Source organism: Pelobates fuscus, chromosome 12 (assembly GCF_036172605.1).
Source record: "Pelobates fuscus isolate aPelFus1 chromosome 12, aPelFus1.pri, whole genome shotgun sequence".
NCBI classification, from domain to species: Eukaryota; Metazoa; Chordata; class Amphibia; order Anura; family Pelobatidae; genus Pelobates; species Pelobates fuscus.
Window position 1 is genome coordinate 38,637,566 of NC_086328.1, and position 20,033 is coordinate 38,657,598.

The following is a 20,033-nucleotide window of genomic DNA, read 5'->3' on the forward strand; positions in this document are numbered from 1 at the left end:
TTTGTATGTATGTCTGTTTGTATGTGTGTATCTGTTTGTATGTAAGTGTCTGTGTGTATGCATGTGTGTATCTGTTTGTATGTATGTGTGTGTGTTTCTGTATCTGCATGTGTCTCTATATGACCCTGTGTATCCGTATGTTTCTGTATGTCCGTATGTGTGTCTTTGTATATATGTATATCTGTGTGTCTCTGTGTCTGTTTGTATATGTGTATGGCTATATGTGTATATATGTATCTGTGTGTATGTTTGTATGTGTGCCTGCATGTCTTTGTATCTGCATGTGTGTCAGTGTGTATCTGCATCTGTGTGAGTGTCATTTGTTGTATTTGAATGTGTATCATTCTGTGTGTATGTGTAGCTGCATGTGTGTCTGTGTATCTGTATATGTGTCAGTGTCTGTGATGTAGAATTATTAAAATCTTTATTGAACTTGTACTGGATTATTGTACTAACCCCATATTAACCTCACATTGTGACAGACCCTCCATTTTGTCCTCATTACCTGACAGATCCTCCATTTTGATCCATTTCAAACTACATTACATGACAGAGTTTCCCAGCACATTTAATACAATGAACAGAGACTGTATTCTCTATAAAGACATGACTAACTCAGGAACTGCTGAATTTCCCTATAACTTGCAACATAGTATAATTTGAAGGCCATGAGAACACTGTACTAATGAAATGTTCTATTCATAAGAGAACCTTGCACCTGACCACAAGACCTGACATCACTGACTGTGTAAAATGACGCTCAAGCCCCCCTTTCCACCGAGTAAACCTCATGCTAGGGAAGATGGCGCTTGAGCCCTCTGTCCCCACCCGTGTCCAGAACAATACCACCTATCGGTGGGTGGACACTTAGCTAACCACTTAGTTTTTGAGCCAATTAATTATATTGATAGGTGGACACTAACCCAGACACTTAACAATTAATCCAATTAATGATGTTTATTTACTGATATCTTGATAATCAATGATGACGCAAAATGCCTCTTAAAAGGGCCTGCGAGACCGCTCTTGCTTCACTTGCCAATAAATTTCCTCGAAGTTATTTTAACCTGAACTCCGTGTGTCAGTCTGAATTACTTCAGCGTATATACGCAATTTAATTTTCTCTAATTTGGACAGGAACAGATAGACATTTAAACATCTTTGTTTATTTCTAAATTATACTATAACAAATTTGGCGCCCAACGTGGGGCACCGGGCTATGTCTGACCGGTGAGCCGTCCTAAGGAAGACGCTGTTGGACGGAGGAATCCGGGGGGAAGGAAAGGAGACTGATCACCTCCAGGTACACGGTAGAGACTTCTGCAGAGCCACCGGTATGTTCCGGCCCCTTTGATTGACCCGTCCACGTGTCTGTGACTGCTTCCCGGGAGGACATCAAAGACAGGTAATATCTTGCCCGGTGTCTCGTTACTCACTTGTTTACCTGCATTTAGTCTATCTGTTGCCTGGGTGTGTTTGAATTGGCCTGTTTTAGTTAAGTGCCCGGGTTGAGTGTTTATTTGTTTCCCCTTTTTTTGGGGATAAAAGGGGGGGTGGACCTGTGGAAGTTTGCCTGGGGGTCCTGTGTTTGTCTGTTACCCCTTTTGGGATAAATGGGGGTGGACCCGGGGGATTTGCCTGGAGTCCTGTTGCCTGTTTACTCCTTTTAGGAGCCACGTGGCTGTGGCTGTATGGAAAAAGGGGGGTGGACCTGTGGATGTTTTCCTGGGGGTCTTCTTTGCCTGTTTACCTCTTTTAGGAGCCTCGTGACTGTGGCTGTATGGAAAAAGAGGTGTGTTGGAACTGTGGAAATTGTGTAGACTCATAGTTTCCTGTGATCCTTCTTGTGTCACTTTGATAGCCTAGCTAGCCTCATTGTGCACGTAACTCTGCTTGCAGAGAGGTGGTAACCCACAGCTTCGAGCGCTGAGGCTGGTGGAATTCCAATTTTTTTATTTGTGGCGGGCGGATTCAAGCAGGCATTGCTTGTCTCCAGCACCACGTAGTAGTGAGACTTATGAGTGGGTTCATAGGGGCGCTACGGGAGTGAGGATAGAGGTGGCCACACTTAGTGGACTGCTGTAACGAGGGAGGCTAGACAGGATTCGGGTCGGAGAGGATTGCTGTTTCCTGTGGCCGCTGGTAGTGAGACTTATGAAAGTCGTTCTCCGAGCGGGGACACTACGAGGTTGAGGGAGGTGACTTCGGTCACGCGAGTAAAGGAAAGGATTACTGTTGATTTTATTTGAACTGTGATGCATGCACTGTATTTCAATTGTATTGTTGTCCTGTTTGTTTAATTAGGAGTCATTCAAACTCCTGCGTCTGTCTCTAAAATTTCTCCTTACTTTTTACTTTTCCTACACTTCCTGTATTATTACTCTATCCACTCCTATTTCTCTTGATAGAGAAGTGATTGGTCACACACTTCTCACCTCGCTCCAATCCGTGTCTACCACCCCGGGTAGGCGGATTCAGTGACTAGTCTACGTTTTGGGAAGACGCACTTGAGGGGGACCCACCCTTCTTGAGTGGCAGTCGAGCATTGTAGACGTTCTGTTTCATTTTTCTTTCCCTATATCTGGGACGCCTGTATAGGGGGGAATATGGGGCAGGAATTGAGTAGGCCCAGTAAGGGCTGGCTCGCATGTGATTTAGTTGAAGACAGAGAGGGAGAGGAGATGGTTAAAGGTGTTGAAAAGATTGCTAAAGTGTGTAAAATTGCTGTGCCTTCATGTGGTAGATTGCAGCCAGAAAGCTGGCGTAGATTACTGACAGAGAAGAAAGGCAAGCTTACAGATATCGGTTTAATAAAGACTGCTGAAGCGTGGTACAGAGTAGCGAAGGCTATTCAGCAGGAAGGTTGGGTTGAGGAAGAAATAAATCACAAGGGTGTGAAATTGTTTGTGTATCATAATAACTGTGTTGCTGGGGTGTTCCCTTAGCCAGCGCCCCAAAATGGCGCCCAGGGGATGTCTATCCCCAAGGTTCAGTCAGCAATAGGTGATAGCCAGCTGACTATGTTCCCCACTCCCAATCCTCCCGATGCCTATCCCGTCACCTCCCCTGTCTGCCCGGTCCTGAATTCTGATGGATCTTTCTTTTCCCCTTCCCCATCCCTAACATTCCCATCATCCTCATCCATCCCCACACTACCTTCTGTACCTAATCCTAATATTTCATCTGCCATTTCTTCTCTACACTCCCTCTCCATTGATAATCCTACCCTCCCATCTGCATCCGCCCAACTAATTAACCCCTCCTCCCTTGCTGCCGCTAATCCTACTACACCCGCTCCGGCTCCTCCTTCTACACCCAACTCTACTAATCCCTCTCCGTCCTCTCCTTTACCCGCCCCTACCACGGCCCAAGTTCCCACCTCCTTCCCAATCCCCACCCAACTCTCCTGCCCTCCCCAGCCTGGCCATACCCTTTCCCATACCCCATGGCCCTGCCCTATCCAAATTATCCATACCCCCTTCCCCAAACCACTCCCCAGATTCCGGTCATGCCCAGTCCGGCACAGTCTGCCCCGGATGTGCCCACATCCAACATGGCCGCCACTTCTTCCCTTAACCCCAATGCAGCCTCCTTTCACGCCCCCAATATGGCGGCCCCCAGTCATTCAGCACCCCTGATGCCGGTACTTCCCGGTGACTACTTATCCCAAGACTATGACCCACTAGCCACCCCCGCATCTGGGACTCCCTCCCATCCCCCGGTTCTGTCACCTCAGGCGGTCCCCTCACGCAGAAGGGCCCAGATCGTAGAAATAGAGGAGGAAGAGGATGACAGGGTATCCCAGGACTCACTGGAGGCTGCGGGGGTCTCGGCCCACCGTTCCATCGATGATCCTTTTGGACATAAGGGTCGGGGAGAACGGGCCCCTCCTAAATATGTTGCCTTTAACCCCACTCAAGCTAGTGCTTTAATGAAGTCACTCCCTGACCCAGAAAAGCAGCCTATGCCTTTTTACCGAGGGATAGTTCAAATTCAAAAGACATATTCCGCAGCATGGCGTGATTTACTAAGCATTTGTGCTATTAAAGCCCGGGATGCATATTGGCCCAGCATGGCCCGCCACCTCAGTACAGATCTGCTTGTAAGTGATGTTGATTACCCTTCCGGAGTAACTTTTTGCAACCAATTGAAAGACAAACTTGCAGATCAAGCTGCTGGCCTTACTGATATTATACAAGATAAAGGAGAATCAGTGGAAAGGTTTCATGCAAGACTGTATCAAATGTTTACAGATTTGGGGTTTGATCTTACTGACAAGATTCATTCACAAATGCTGTCAGGTGCGTTTGTCCAAGGTGTTAGAGACTCCATACGTAAGGGAATCATTGCTGCACGCCCTGAATATAAGGTTGTTCCTCTGGATACTTTACTCTTAGTTGCTAGAGGTCTGGAATCTGCCCAGACCCCCAGGAGACGCACCTCAGCTCCCCTCATGGTGTCCCACTCCACTCCTGTACCAAAAGGCACCAAACCTGAGGATGGACACTGCTTTAATTGCGGGGCTAAGGGACACTTCAGAAGTGATTGCCCTGAAACCAAGAAAGAACCCAAGAGGCTGCCTAAGCCTGCCCCGGCTCCCAAAGCCACTAAAACAGTTCCAATAGTTGAGGAACCAGATGATTAGGAAATTGGCAAGCCTGTGTCATTAACCCCTGTCATGGCAGTGTCTACAGGGGACAAGGGGGGGGCACTTGCTACAGTGACTTTACCCATTGAAGGCCAACCCACCACATTTCTTGTTGACACAGGTGCAGCCCGAAGTGTTCTACGCGAACAAGACCTGCCAGACCCATCCTTTCTGTCAAATATTGATGTCTCTTGTGTTGGAGTGGATGGCCAGCCAAGACACAGTCCTTTAACAACTCCACTACGAGTTGGCACTAGCCTGCTTGCTCGGTTTGTGGTATCCTCCACATGCCCAATTAACCTGTTAGGCGCTGATGTCCTCTCACGCCTGCAGGCATCTATCACCTTCACTCCAGATGGACAAGTAGAAATGTCTACACCTCTATCTGAATCAGACACCTCAGCCTTATGCTCCCTACCTCTGATGCTGCATTTAGAAGAACCCCGTGGGGCAGCAACAGAACAGAGGTCCAACTTTCCAGATGTGTTAAAAACAAAGGTGTCTGCTAAATTATGGTCCTCAGGCCCAGAGGACATAGGTCACCTAAATGTCCCACCTGTGGTGGTAAAGCTTGTCCCAGGAGCTAAGTTACCAAGAAAACCACAATATCCTTTAAAACCAGCACAGGCTGCAGCCATTTCAATTCAAATCAAAGCACTCTTGGAGAAGGGTGCTCTAGTGAAATGTAAATCAGAATGTAATACTCCATTGTTTCCTGTGAAGAAGAAAACTCCAAAAGGTGAGCCAGAAAAGTACAGGATGGTTCAGGATCTCCGTGCTGTCAATGAAGCAACTGTCCTGGACACCCCTCTTGTACCAAACCCTCACACTCTGCTCTCTGGAGTCCCACCATCTGCAAAGTATTTCACAGTCATTGACCTGGCTAATGCCTTTTTCAGTGTTCCACTGGATCCAACCTGTCAATACTTGTTTGCTTTCACCCATGAAATGCAACAGTATACCTGGACTGTCATGCCCCAAGGGGCACAAAATTCTCCAAGTCAATTTGCAAGAGCCATGTGCTCCATCCTTGACCCATGGCAAGCTGAACACCCAGAAGTTGTCTTGCTCCAGTATGTGGATGATTTACTGCTCTGTAGAGATGATATACCCACAACTGAAGACTGTTCAATTAGTCTCCTTTGCTATTTAGCAGAACAAGGATGCAAAGCTTCACTCCTCAAGCTGCAGTTCTGTCAACCTTCAGTAATTTTCCTTGGTCATTGCCTATCTCAAGGTACCAGACATCTCACTCGGGACCGAGTAAGAGCGGTACTGGATATCCCACCTCCAAGGACTTCAAAATCTCTTCATGCCTTTTTAGGCCTCATTTCCTACTGCAGAGCATGGATCCCAGAAGCCTCTCTGCTTATGCAACCTCTCTATGATGCACTCAAGTCAGACCCATTCTGCCTGACTAATGAAGCTCTGGATAATTTCAACTCTCTAAAACGTGCCATTGCTTCTGCTCCTGCTTTGGGCCTACCAGACTATACCAAACCCTTCAAATTATTTGTCTCTGAAAGACAAGGCCATGCTACAGGAGTTCTTACCCAAACTAATGACTTAAGAGGCCGCCAAAGGCCTATTGGATATTTTTCCTGCCAGCTGCATATTGTGGCCAGAGGGACTCCTTCCTGCCTTAGGGCTGTTTTTGCTGCAAGAGAACTTATTGAAAGAACTGCAGACCTGGTCCTCGGCCACCCTCTGGTTGTTTTGGCCCCTCGTGACATCTCTGCCATTATCAACCAAGTCCAGCTCAAGCACGTGTCTCCTGCCAGACACCTGCGTCTACAATGTCATCTTCTTCTGCCTGACAACATTTCCATACAAAGATGTCAAGTTCTTAATCCATCCACTCTTCTTCCACTCCCTGAGGGGGGTATCTACTATGGGTTTATCATGGATGAAACCTACATCTACCTTCTCTGCGGGTGCATCAAGAGGATGCATCCAGATTTAACATTTTATGAAGAAAATACACCTCTTTGTGAAGGCCCGGATTACGCCTTCTGTACCATGTGGTACAAGCCAAACATTACTCCTGAACCTTGCTATGAAGATGAGCTTTATCATTGGATAGATGTGAAGCTCACTGCTCAAGATTTCTATTGTGACTCTGAAGGCAATAGCATGGTCCTGATCCAACTACCTCCAGAACTCAATTACCTGTACCGTCATTGGGATACTGCTATCCCACATGTCCCCGTTACCAAGTTAAAAACAAGGTCATGGAATGATCTTGGGCCCATGGCAAAATTATGGGCCACCATGGATGAATCACAGCTACAGGAAAATGGTATTGCCAAATACCCAACAACTGATCTTCTTGAAGCATGGCCACGCCATTTCCTGGAAAAATAATTTCAAGATCTGCTCATAGTGAATGATTATGACCCAGAAACACCTCATGACTGTTTTGAACAGATGAAAATGGAGACAATACACTTACCAACTGTGCATGAGAATCCATTACCAAATCCTGATCTTACCCTGTTTGTGGACGGTTCAAGGTATGCTGATGAAGAAGGAAAATACCATACAGGGTACGCCGTAACCACAACAGATGAAGTTATCAAGTCATCATCTTTACCACCTGCAATGTCTGCGCAGGAAGCTGAATTACAAGCCCTGACTTCAGCATGCAAAATTTCCGAAGGAAAACGTGCCAACATCTATACAGATTCAAGATATGCTCTGGGTGTGGCACATGACTTCGGCCTCATTTGGAAGACAAGAGGATTTCTTACCACTGCCGGTACACCAGTCAAACACAGCTCTGCAATCAAGGAGCTAATGGATGCCCTCCTACTCCCTGAAGAAGTGGCCGTTTTGAAAGTGAAGGCACATGGGAAGTTGGATACAGATGAAGCAAAGGGCAACCATTTGGCTGACCAGGCTGCTAAGCAAGCAGCCAGAGATTTGCAGAAAGTGGATGAAGAAGTGTCCGGACAAGAAGAAGTTCCTATTTTTACCCTGCAAACCCTTCCCACTGATCTAAGAATTTTGCGAGAACAGCAAGCTGCAATTACCCCTGAAGAAATCCAGAAATGGAAGAAGAAAGGCGCTATCCTAAAGGACGGAATATACTACAACAACTTCAAGTTCTGCCTTCCGAAAAATTTATATCCAGCAGTTGTCCAATGGGCACATGGACCTGCACATTTGTCAAAAGACCTAATGGCCGCCCTCATACAAAAGTATTATGAAGCACCTGGAATCACAACATTGATCAACAGCTTCTGTAGGGCCTGTGTCATTTGTGCAAAATGCAATCCAGGAAAACCAATCAAGGTGCCTCCAAAACACCTGGCAAAACCCATGTACCCATTCCAGAGAATTCAGATTGACCATATACAAATGCCCAAGAGTGGGCCTCATGAATATGCACTAGTAATAGTGGACATGTTCTCAGGCTGGCCAGAAGCTTACCCAGTGGCCAATATCACTGCCAAAACAACAGCAAAACGTCTACTCGCAGATATTGTATGTAGATTTGGACTTCCAGAAGTCATTGAAAGTGATCAGGGCCCAGCTTTTACAGCAACGGTGACTAAAGAAATTTGGACTGCTCTGGGGGTGACCCTAGCCTTTCACACCCCTTACCACCCACAAAGTAGTGTTAAAGTAGAGAGCATGAACTGCACTTTAAAAGCCAGAATGTTAAAAATGTCACAAGAAACAAAGATGCCCTGGCCAGAGAGCCTGCCAATAGCCCTATTCAGCGTTAGGCACACACCTAGAGGGAAGCACTCATTATCCCCATATGAGATTCTATTTGGAACAGCACCCAGGCTAGGTTGTTATTATCCGCAACAGTTACAGCTTCAATCAGATGTTTTAGTAGACTATGTAACTGAACTTGCAAGTGCCTTAAACAAAATACATGCCCAAGTTTTCTCTTCAATTCCAGATCCCGATTTGGATACAGGTACCCACAGCCTGCTTCCCGGAGATTGGGTTCTGGTCAAGAAATTTGTGCGGAAAAATACCCTGGAACCAAGATTTGACGGTCCATTCCAAGTTCTCCTGATCACCGCAACCTCCGTCAAATTGGCCGGCAGGCCACATTGGATCCACGCTTCCCACTGCAAGAAGTCTTCTGCCCCAGAGGAAGCAGATACCGCACAACCATGTACCTCTGGTACATCATCTCCTTAATTAGCCTAATTAAGGCCCAGCAGGTAGCCATCACCAAAGATGTTAGTGGGTACACCTTCTGGTATAATTCATCATGTACCCATGTGGCTACCTATACCTTTGATTATTGTGACATCGTAGAATGCCCATTCCCTACATCACAAATTCAGAATATCTATAGAGATATCCCTCATGCAAAAGACCCATATGTTTGTGTAGTTGACAAACAATGGGGGCACAATTGTGACCATTGGGGGGCGGCGGGATGGAATGCCGGGCCTGCCTGGGGTTACAAACCAAAAAGTGCCTTATCTAAAGTAGATGATCATGGTAGATCCCTTCTCCAGAGAATGACTTTGAGAAAGCCTGGGGGGGGTACACCAATGAAATTAATCCTCAATATTGAGCATCCAAGTCCAACTGATGCAGACCAGTATGTAATGGGAATGTATTGGAAAAAGGGTTCCTATAACAAGTTAGGGCATTTCTACCTCAAAGATATGTGCAACTCTTCTGAGTGGCAAGGGGCCACCCATATGGTCCCTAATCCATTAAAACCACACATCCAGACCTTTCAAGACATGATGGCCATTGCTAACCCCACCTTTGAAGATACCATGGCCGCTGAAACAGGTTTTAATGATGTCAATTTATGGTTAGAATGGATGAAATATAATGCCAATAAGCATAACAAGACCGCATGCTATGTGTGTGGCGGTGCCCGGCCTCATCTGGGCACCGTGCCTTTAATCCTGCCAGTAGATATAGAAGAATGTGTTTTGAGTCTTTTTGCCTATCACTACGATTTCAACAGGTCCATATGTAAAGCATGGACAGTAGAGTATCCTCTTCTAACCAAGGATGTCAAACCCCCAGATGGTATTACAGTATATAAAGGTAATTACACTTGTTATGCTAATTATGATGGAATTGGTAGATTCTTGGGTAAATTCTCTAAGGGGTATTGTGCTACCTACAGAAATGTCTCCATGAACTTGTTGCAGTTTCATACTAGATCATTAGGGGATATTTACTGGTTATGTGGGGATTTACAGCTAAGATCCAGAATGGACAAAGAATGGTGGGGGGAGTGTACTTTGGCTAAAGCCATTATGCCCATACACATTATCTCTGACACACACCTCAACACCCATGAGTCCAGTCACACTAAGGTTAAGCGCGAAGCCCCAGTAAAAGGAAGTTTTGATCCTCACATTTATATTGATGCCATTGGGGTGCCTAGAGGGGTGCCCAATGAATTTAAAGCAAGAGATGAAGTTGCTGCAGGATTTGAATCACTTTTTACCATAGTTACTGCAAACAAGAATTTAAATTGGATAAATTACATCTATTATAACCAACAGCGCTTTGTTAATTACACCAGAGATGCCCTCCAGGGATTAGCCGAACAGTTGCAGGCCACATCCCAAATGGCCTTCCAGAACAGAATGGCCTTAGATATGATTCTAGCCGAAAAAGGAGGAGTATGTAAAATTTTGCCCGACACCATGACATGTTGTACCTACATCCCAGAAAACACAGGCCCTAATGGTAAAGTTACCTTAGCCATAGAAAAATTGAATGAGCTCTCTGAAGAGTTAAAGAGGAATTCTGGGATAAAAGATCCCTGGGAAAGATGGTTTGGTTGGATGACAGGATGGCAAAAGGCTTTAATGCATATTGGTATAGCAATACTAATTTTTCTTTTTATCTTTGCTCTTCTCTTTTGTTGTGTCCTCCCTTGTCTGAGAAAATCCCTCATGAAGACTGTAGACCAAGCGACACCTACTTTCACGCATCTAGAAGTTGATGACCAAGATTTCCAAGATCTCAACTCACCCTGTTTACCGCTGCAAACTATCCCTTTTGTTGATAAAGTGCGAGAGTTCTAGGAAGGGACCAGCTTAGGGACAGCATCTGTCAGTGAATGGTAAAGGCCCCGTGTGGAGAAGTGGTGGACAAGCCACCATGGGCCACCCATGGGAGTGAAGTGTTCGAGAGCCATACTGACGATGAGTTAGCCTATTAGGGTCAGAGTTAGGGACAGAATTGCACTTTGCATTAACACCTAGCTAGCGGCCACAGGGTTTCTGTGCCTTTGGGCTAACACGTCTTCTGGTATTAACAAATAAAGTTTATCTCTTAGAATCTAACATTTCATAGGGGGGACTGATGTAGAATTATTAAAATCTTTATTGAACTTGTACTGAATTATTGTACTAACCCCATATTAACCTCACATTGTGACAGACCCTCCATTTTGTCCTCATTACCTGACAGATCCTCCATTTTGATCCATTTCAAACTACATTACATGACAGAGTTTCCCAGCACATTTAATACAATGAACAGAGACTGTATTCTCTATAAAGACATGACTAACTCAGGAACTGCTGAATTTCCCTATAACTTGCAACATAGTATAATTTGAAGGCCATGAGAACACTGTACTAATGAAATGTTCTATTCATAAGAGAACCTTGCACCTGACCACAAGACCTGACATCACTGACTGTGTAAAATGACGCTCAAGCCCCCCTTTCCACCGAGTAAACCTCATGCTAGGGAAGATGGCGCTTGAGCCCTCTGTCCCCACCCGTGTCCAGAACAATACCACCTATCGGTGGGTGGACACTTAGCTAACCACTTAGTTTTTGAGCCAATTAATTATATTGATAGGTGGACACTAACCCAGACACTTAACAATTAATCCAATTAATGATGTTTATTTACTGATATCTTGATAATCAATAATGACGCAAAATGCCTCTTAAAAGGGCCTGCGAGCCCGCTCTTGCTTCACTTGCCAATAAATTTCCTCGAAGTTATTTTAACCTGAACTCCGTGTGTCAGTCTGAATTACTTCAGCGTATATACGCAATTTAATTTTCTCTAATTTGGACAGGAACAGATAGACATTTAAACATCTTTGTTTATTTCTAAATTATACTATAACATCTGTATCTGTGTGCATCTGTGTATCTGCTTGTGGGTCCGTGTATTAATCAATATGTTATTGTGTGTATCTACATGTATGTCAGTGTGTTTGTGTGTTAGTGATTCTGTTTATCTGCATGTTTGTCAGTGAGTGTATCTGTGCAACAGTGTATGTAGGTGTGTCAGTGTGTATCTGCATGTGTATCTGTGTATGCACTTGTGTGTCTGCGTATCTCTCTATGTATGTCTGTACCTGTGTGTTAGTGTGTGTATTTTGTCTCAGTAAGAAATGAGACGGCTAAGTATGTTTTTGTTTTTTTTGTGTGGGCGTTGATGGCGTGATTACATGCTAGGAAGGGGAAGGGCTAGGTCAAGGGGCCCCAATCAAATACCTGCCCAGGGTCCAATCAGTATTAAAGACGGCCCTGGTGACTGTATCTGAATGTGTGTCAGTGTTTATATATGTGTATCTGCATGTGTTTCAGTGTGTGTGTGTGTGTGTGTGTGTGTGTGTGTGTGTGTGTGTGTGTGTGCATATGTGTATATGTACATATATCTCAGCATTCACAAAACAACACTACACACAAATACACCCCTGCATTCAAACTCACTACACACTACAAACTTCAACACACATACAAACACACTACTGCATCTAAGCATCAAAACAACAAACAAACCCACCTATGTGTTAAACATTACAATTATATACACTCACCCCTGCATTCAAAAACGAACACTACATATAAATACATGCTTGCATTCAAACACCAACACCACATACAAACACATCTCAACATTTACACAAACATACTCCATAAAAAACAAGCTTACATTTCAATCACACAAACAAGAGCCCCATCTGTCAAAGCATTGTTGGAGTTGCACGACAGATGGGGATATAACTTTTGCTCATCTTTGCGATAGGGGCAATTTTTCTTGCCCCTCTCTACTTTAGTTCCCTACTGCATTGGGGTGGAGGGCATGATTGCATGCCAGAAAGTGTGTGTGTGTGTGTAGGGGAGATGCAGAGCCCAGGGGGCCCAAGCAAATGCTTTGCTCAGGGTCTAATCAATATTATAGCAAAAGAAGGTGACTTTCTGGGGCTGGCTTACACTGATGGGAGTCTGGCATGCAGTGAGCCCTCCTTCCCATTCTGTGCCTCCTCTGTGTCCTCCCAGACTCATCATGGTCTGTAAGCTGGGAGGAAGTGATAGGTTGTCACTTTCTCCTCCCAGCACACTGTGCACATATTAAAGGGGGCCAGCCGTGCTGCTGAAGGGCCACAGGTCCCTAATGAGACCTGCCTACCTTTCGGGTTTGCCCATGGGACCCGGTGCAGCCACACCGCCAGTAGTTCCTCATATGGTAATAGATTAAAGTGCTTTTCAATAACCCCTACAAAAAAAGGTTCCCTGACTGGTATGTGTCTGCTGCGCAAGCGTTGTGCTTTTATTAAGGTACACAAAAAATTGGAATTGAAAGTGGCTGAAAGGTTCCCAAATCAGAAGTGACCCTAGGTCCATGCACTCTCTTTCTGATCCACAGCTGAAGGCACAGGGTCATTCACTAAAGTGAGAACTCAAAGTGACTTTCAAATGCAAGGTAAAATTGCCAAACTGGAATTTTTCTCTAAATCAGAGATTCTTTTAGTTCAGCTACTTTGGCTTTAAATTTACTTTGAAGTCTCACTTTACTGAATAACTCAGTATGCCTCTAAAGAGTACCATGGAAAATCAACTCAGTACCCTCGAGCAGCGGTTCCCAACCCCCTCCAGGGGTACAATTCAGTGCTCCAGGGGGTACACGAACAGAAATCGGTAATGGCAGCCCTGTCCGTGCAGCCGCACCGCACAGGCTGGGAACCGCCAGTCCATCGGATGGCCCATGCACTTGGGGCCACCTGATGGACATCTGCCATTAAGGGACCCAGTCCGCCTGGAGAGCTGGGAGGAAGTGTGATCCTGTCACTTCCTCCCAGCTGACTTACTCCGAGCCGCGCGGGAGGGAGGGGGCGTCGATTCGCGATGTGGCAAGCCGGACCAGGACTGGAAGCAAGAAACCCAACTCCTAACAGCCCCATTAATGGAAGTCACCCTCCTGCTGTCAAAAGGCAGGAGGGGGGCTAAAATCTTATCCTGTATGTATGTGTAAGTGTCAGAATCTGTATGTCTGTGTATGTGTGAGTGTCTGAATCTATATGTATGTATGTGTTAGTGTCTGAATATGTATGTATGTGTGAGAATGTCTGAATCTGTATGTATGTGTGAGAATGTCTGAATCTGTATGTATGTGTGAGTGTCTGAATCTGTAAGTATGTATGTGTGAGTGTCTGAATCTGTATGTATGTGTGAGTGTCTAAATCTGTAAGTATGTATGTGTGAGTGTCTGAATCTGTATGTATGTGTGAGTGTCAGAATCTGTATGTTTGTATGAGTGTCTAAATCTGTATGTATGGGTGAGTGTCTGAATCTGTATTTATGTGTGAGTGTCTGAATCTGTATTTATGTATGTATGTATGTGTGAGTGTCTGAATTTGTATGTATGTGTGTGTCTGAATCTGTATATATGTGTGAGTGTCCTAATTTGTATGTATGCGACCCTTCCATACTGTCACACTGCCACTGCCCCCTCCCCACTGTCATCCTCCCACACTGCCACTGCCCCCTCCCTACTGTATCCCTCCCACATTGCCACTGCCCCCCCCACTGTCACCCTACCACCCTGTCACTGCCCACCTACCACCCTGTCACTGCCCCCCTCCTACTGTTATCCTCCCACACTGTCACTGCCCTCCTCCCCACTGTTTCCCTACCACACTGCCACTGCCCCCTCCTTACTTCACTGCCCCTTTCACACTGTCACTTCTACCCTTTCACACTGTCACTGCCCCCTCCCCTCTGTCTCCCTCCCACAATGTCACCCTCCCCACACACTGCCCCTTCCACTTTCACCTGCCCTCCTCCCACACTGTCACACACACACACACCCACATTGTCACCCCCCTCACACTGTCGTCAACTTTCCCACATACTGTCACCTGTCCTCCCCCACACTGTCACCATCCCCAAACACTTCCCCCACACACTGTCACCTATTCTCCATCCACACTGTCCTCCTTCCCACACATTTCCCCCCCAACTGCCCTCCCTACATCCTGCCCCCCCCACAATCCCCTTTCCACACACTGTAACCCCACTCCCCCACACTGACACCCTCCCCACACATTGCCTCCACAAAATGTCACCTTTCCACACACTGCCCCCCACAATGTCACCCTCCCACACACTGCCCCCACACTGTCACACTCCCACACCCACTGTCAGAGGACGAGCAGGTAGAAAAAATGGGAAATTGGGCAGAGAAAAACGTATACATTTGAAATAATAGTAACTATATTAATTACAAACATTTTGCTAATATGGGGGTAAAAATTTATGGAAATGGTCTGCCAAGGGGTACTCAAGTCAAAAAAGGTTGGAAACCACTGCGTAGAGAAACATTGCATGTCAAATATTACCAGTCCTTGGCACACTTTGATAGACTTGTTTATATGGTTTAACATGCTAGCACACACACACTTACAACATAAAAATATTTGAAGAGGAAAAGCATGTTGAGTAAAAAATCTGATCACTTTGTGTCCTATTTAAAATATGACTTTCAGAATAGAAATTTCAGTTGCTGAATATTTAGTATAGTTCTTTAAGCTCATTCAATGTCAGACCTAAGGTTATGTAAAAAAAAGTCCAAGACCATCTAATCAAAATGATAAATAAAAAGTATTACATTACTTACCCAAAAAGGTGAGAATGAGCAGCAGGGGCACAATGGGAAACATTTTGAAAGTTTGTTATGTGTTGAATTTGAAGATTCTTGTATTTAACGTTTGGTTACACGCAACAGAAGCATACTGTCTATGGGTGGATCTCAAAGTTACATGCAAAGGAATCTAAAAGCTGAAAAACTTGTTTAAAATAACTGTGAATAATTTAAAATATAATTAAAAATACAAACGAGTTTATGATTCCTATACATTTGAATATGATATATTATTTTACAACAATACCGTTACATAGAAGGGTGGTCAGATTTTACATTTAGCAGCAGAAGCATTATAGGAAAAGCCTAAGATTAAGGTTTTCCAGATTGGTCAATTGGGACCTACTCCTAGAGCCCTGGGCTCTGTCTCTCTGACTTGTGAAACACATAAACAATGCCTAGGTGCTCAAAATACTTAAAAGGACACTATATTAACCAGAACAACTAGAGCTCAATGTAATTGTTCTGGTGTGTATAGTATGTATAGTATACAGGCATTCTAATATAAATACCGCCTTTTCAGAAAAGGTAGTGTTTACATTACTGCCTTGTAACACCTCGAATGACAGTCACTGAGATGGCCACTAGAGGTGTTTTTTTGGGTCAGTGTTGCATGCTCTGCATGGAGATGTTGAACTTCCCCCATAGAGATGCATCTCTACGAGGAGATGCTGATTTTCCAGCATTGCATTTGCTTCCACACACAGCATTGGATTGGTTGAGATTGCCAATTCTGATGATCTCAGCCAAGGGACCTGTTTTTTTTTTTTTTAACATTATAGGATCAAGAATATATGTTTTTATTTGTAACCCTATAGTGTTCTTTTAAACTTCTCCCACTCTGCACTTACCTCAAAATGGGAGATACCCATTTTAAAGACCCATATATTAGAAATTAGGAGATTTTGATAGATAAAATTGTATTCAAAATGAACATTTGATACTAATGTTAATGGAGGATTTAAACATCAGTAATAATGTATAGCTTTTACTTCACTGAAATAATTAGGTGCAGCAGAAAGCAGTGGAGAGGGCTCTCTTAAAAGAACATTGTAGCGAGGGGCGGGGCTTGCTAACCGACCAGAACGGCCGCCATTCCTGAGAGCTCTCCCAAATGCAGCCTGAATCCGCCAAATATCCCCCCACCTAAGCCCCATCCAACCATAAAAACACCCCAGGGGACTGACCTGCTTGACACCCTACCGACTGATACCGCTTTTGCACCTGGCAAAACTCACCAAGCCATGACACCAGCCTGCGGCCTACTACGCGCCAACGCTCCAGGGCCTGGAGGCTTCTCTACACGGCAGCTACATACAAAGCCATATACTTACTAATACCTCATGGGGCGGAAAACTAAAAAAATGAAGCCCGAAAAACCGAGGCAAAGCATGCATATCGGCGAGCTTTGGCGGCAGGCCTCAGAAGCCTCAAAATCTAGAATGGAGTCCCTCCACGGCGGCTGTTCCGACTTCTATGAAGACTCGTCGGATGAAGCGGAGGGGGACACCACACAGGCCCAGCCACAATCACTGCCAGCCCGGACGCAACAAAAACTACCTGCTACCTCCTCTACACCAGTAAGCATGGAAGCTATACGGGATTTAATGGCAGATCACCACCAGAAAATCGCGGCCGATGTAGCCTCACTCAGAGAAACCCTGCAAGGACTTAATGGCCGCCTGGGAGCGGTGGAAGTAACCACAGACACCCAGAAAGGCCAAATCATGGAGCTGCAACAAGAGGTACAAGAACTCAGGAAGCAACACCAAGTCCACGAATTGAAACTAGCCTCATTGGAGGATAAACGCCGCATGAAACACCTAAAGATCAGGGGCATAGCGGAAAATGTACCGGACGCCGAGCTGCCTCACCTACTCAGAAGGCTGTTGACAACGTTACTCACCCCGAAACTAACCAAAGCGGTAGCTATTGAAGGCATATTCCGCATCCCCAAGCCTCCTAAGGCCCCATCTTCGGCCACGAGAGATGTCATCACACAGTTCCAGACCCTGAAGGATAGGGCCGCAGTTCTGACAGCAGTCAGAGACCACCCGACTTACACCTTTGAAGGAATGAACCTCACATTCTATCCAGACCTCTCGGGAGCTACCATGGCTTGGAGGAAAACACTACAACAGTTCACCTCCCTCCTGAGAACGAAGCATGTCAGGTACCGCTGGGGCCCGAACCATACCCTGCAGGTCACTAAGGGCGATGCCACACACAACATACGCAACTTACAGGAGGCCGACAGATCCCTGAGACTACTGGAACTCCCCCTGGACTCACTTACCACACCAACGCCCCCAACGGATCCCACTTACCCTCTACACTGGGGCAATGCAGCAGCTCCAGCATTTATACCCAGACGCCCAACGCCTTCAGCCACAGGCTCAACTTGAACTGAACTTGGGACTAATATTGCAACCTTTCGGGACACTGTTCTCTCATTCCATCCCTTATAGATAGACACAGTCCCCTAACAATAGAGACCACAGACACCCTACCATGACGGGAGAGAGGGCTCAGACATCATGTATAGCAGACCCCCGCAGGTCACCATAACTACCGAGGAAAGGATGACTCCATGTCACACCGCTCCCCCCCCCCCCCGTCCCAGGGTAACAGGGACATCACTAACTACACGACAGCACTGACAAACCAGAGGCCATAACATTAGAGGCCCACCTAAGCTTCCAGGCCCATAGTATTAGTGTGAGTGTGTCTCACTAAGCTTTGTATTCACGTTAGAACGATTCACTCAGACAAATTTAGATCTACTCTCTATTTATGTTTGCATTTAGTTTTTTACTTTTTTTTTTATTATTTTTTTTTTTTCTAATATCGTTTTTTTTTAATATCGTGTCAAACTTGAATACTAAAAACACAAATTGTGCAGTCTTAGTTCTAATATCTCATACTACAGCGGCAGGCTCAACGGCAGACTCAATTGCTATAGATACACATGCATGTAACTATCATTACCTTTCTCTTTACCATTAAGGCAGTTCTGTTGGGCTGATGCTCATATCTGTTTATGTTTGCATTCTTTTTTGTTCTTAGTATCGTTTTTTCTTAATATCGTGTCAAGCTTCAATACTAAAAACAACCATTGAGCAGTCTTAATTATTATATCTTATACTTCAGCGGCAGGCTCAACGGCAGACTCTATTGCTATAGATACACAAGCATGTAACTATCACTAACTTTCTCTTTACCATTAAGGCAGTTCTGATGGGCTGATGCCCATATCTGTTTATGTTTGCATTTTTCTTTTGTTCTTAATATCGTTTATTCTTAAAATCGTGACAAGCTAGAATACTAAAATCAACCATTCAGCAGTCTTAATTCTTATATCTTATACTACGGCGGCAGGCTCAACGGCAGACTCTATTGCTATAGATACACAAGCATGTAACTATCATTACTTTTCTCTTTACCATTAAGGCAGTTCTGATGGGCTGATGCTCATAGCTGTTTCTGTTTGCATTTTTATCTTAATATCATTTTTTCTAAATATTGTGTCAGGCTTGATTACTAAAAACAAAAATTGTGCAGTCTTAATCAATGTCGTAGCTCTGTTAACCATTATTGGCCGATTACTACTGAAATGACAACACCGACATGTATGTAACTTTCATCCTGCACTCAAAAATAAAGAATTAAAAAAAAAAAAAAGAACATTGTAGCATTAGGAATACAGATTCACTTTGAGCTGAGCACACCACCCATCCACTCTAAGTGCCCCTTTGGAGGTGACCACAGTAAAGATTAAATTGAGCGGACTCTGGAAGCAGTTTAAACAATAAGCATGGCAGTGTTAATCTCCCATGTTATAATTAGTGTATGACCCACAGATATCGGTGTACTTTGAAGCTGTGGTGGGCTTAAAACAATATGGACAAACAGTGCAACTAGATTCCCATATTTGTATGCTAAAATAGGTGATGTTATGTAACTTTGTAAAATTTAAGATTGTACTTTCTTATGTGCATTGTTACATAATCTGTATTTACATATATACCTGTATTCCCAATGCTCGTTGTCAGATTTCCCACAAGGCCACCACTGTCATGTCCCTGGGGCAGTAGGCATGAGAGACGCATTGGCATATGGGGAAATCAAAGATCTCCCTCACTGGCCAGCCCATTCTCCTCCTTTGTGGCGGGTGCTGAATGAAGAGGCTGCACTTGCTTTCCCTCACCTCTACAGTGTCAGAGCATTGCCGCGTGTTACCACAACAACACTCTATTACATTTCAGAGAACCTGTCTGATACTTTCTTCTCCCCTCTGTGGCCCCAAGGTAAGCCTCAGGGAGAGGGAAATCTTTAAAGAAACGTAGTTTATTTTTATTTTTATTAAGACCCCTATAAATACTACTCTAAATGTCGTCCCCACTGCAAACCCTATAGGATTTCTAGCAGAGTGATAGGGGCTGTAGTAGGGTGACCCTATCCCCCACTATAGCACCTGTCAACCCTC

The 20,033-nt window shown here is 44.8% G+C and overlaps 1 protein-coding gene across 1 annotated transcript in view; it reads right to left on the bottom strand.

Annotated features, from left to right (window-relative positions):
* The window catches only part of LOC134578475 (uncharacterized), a 133,592-nt gene extending 117,997 nt beyond the window's left edge, over positions 1-15,595 (bottom strand). The window contains exon 1 of the mRNA XM_063437474.1: positions 15,524-15,595. Coding sequence (XP_063293544.1) covers positions 15,524-15,566 — 43 coding nt within the window. The 5' untranslated portion in view covers positions 15,567-15,595. The remainder of the gene's footprint in view (positions 1-15,523) is intronic.
* Between the last annotated feature and the right edge of the window lie 4,438 nt (positions 15,596-20,033).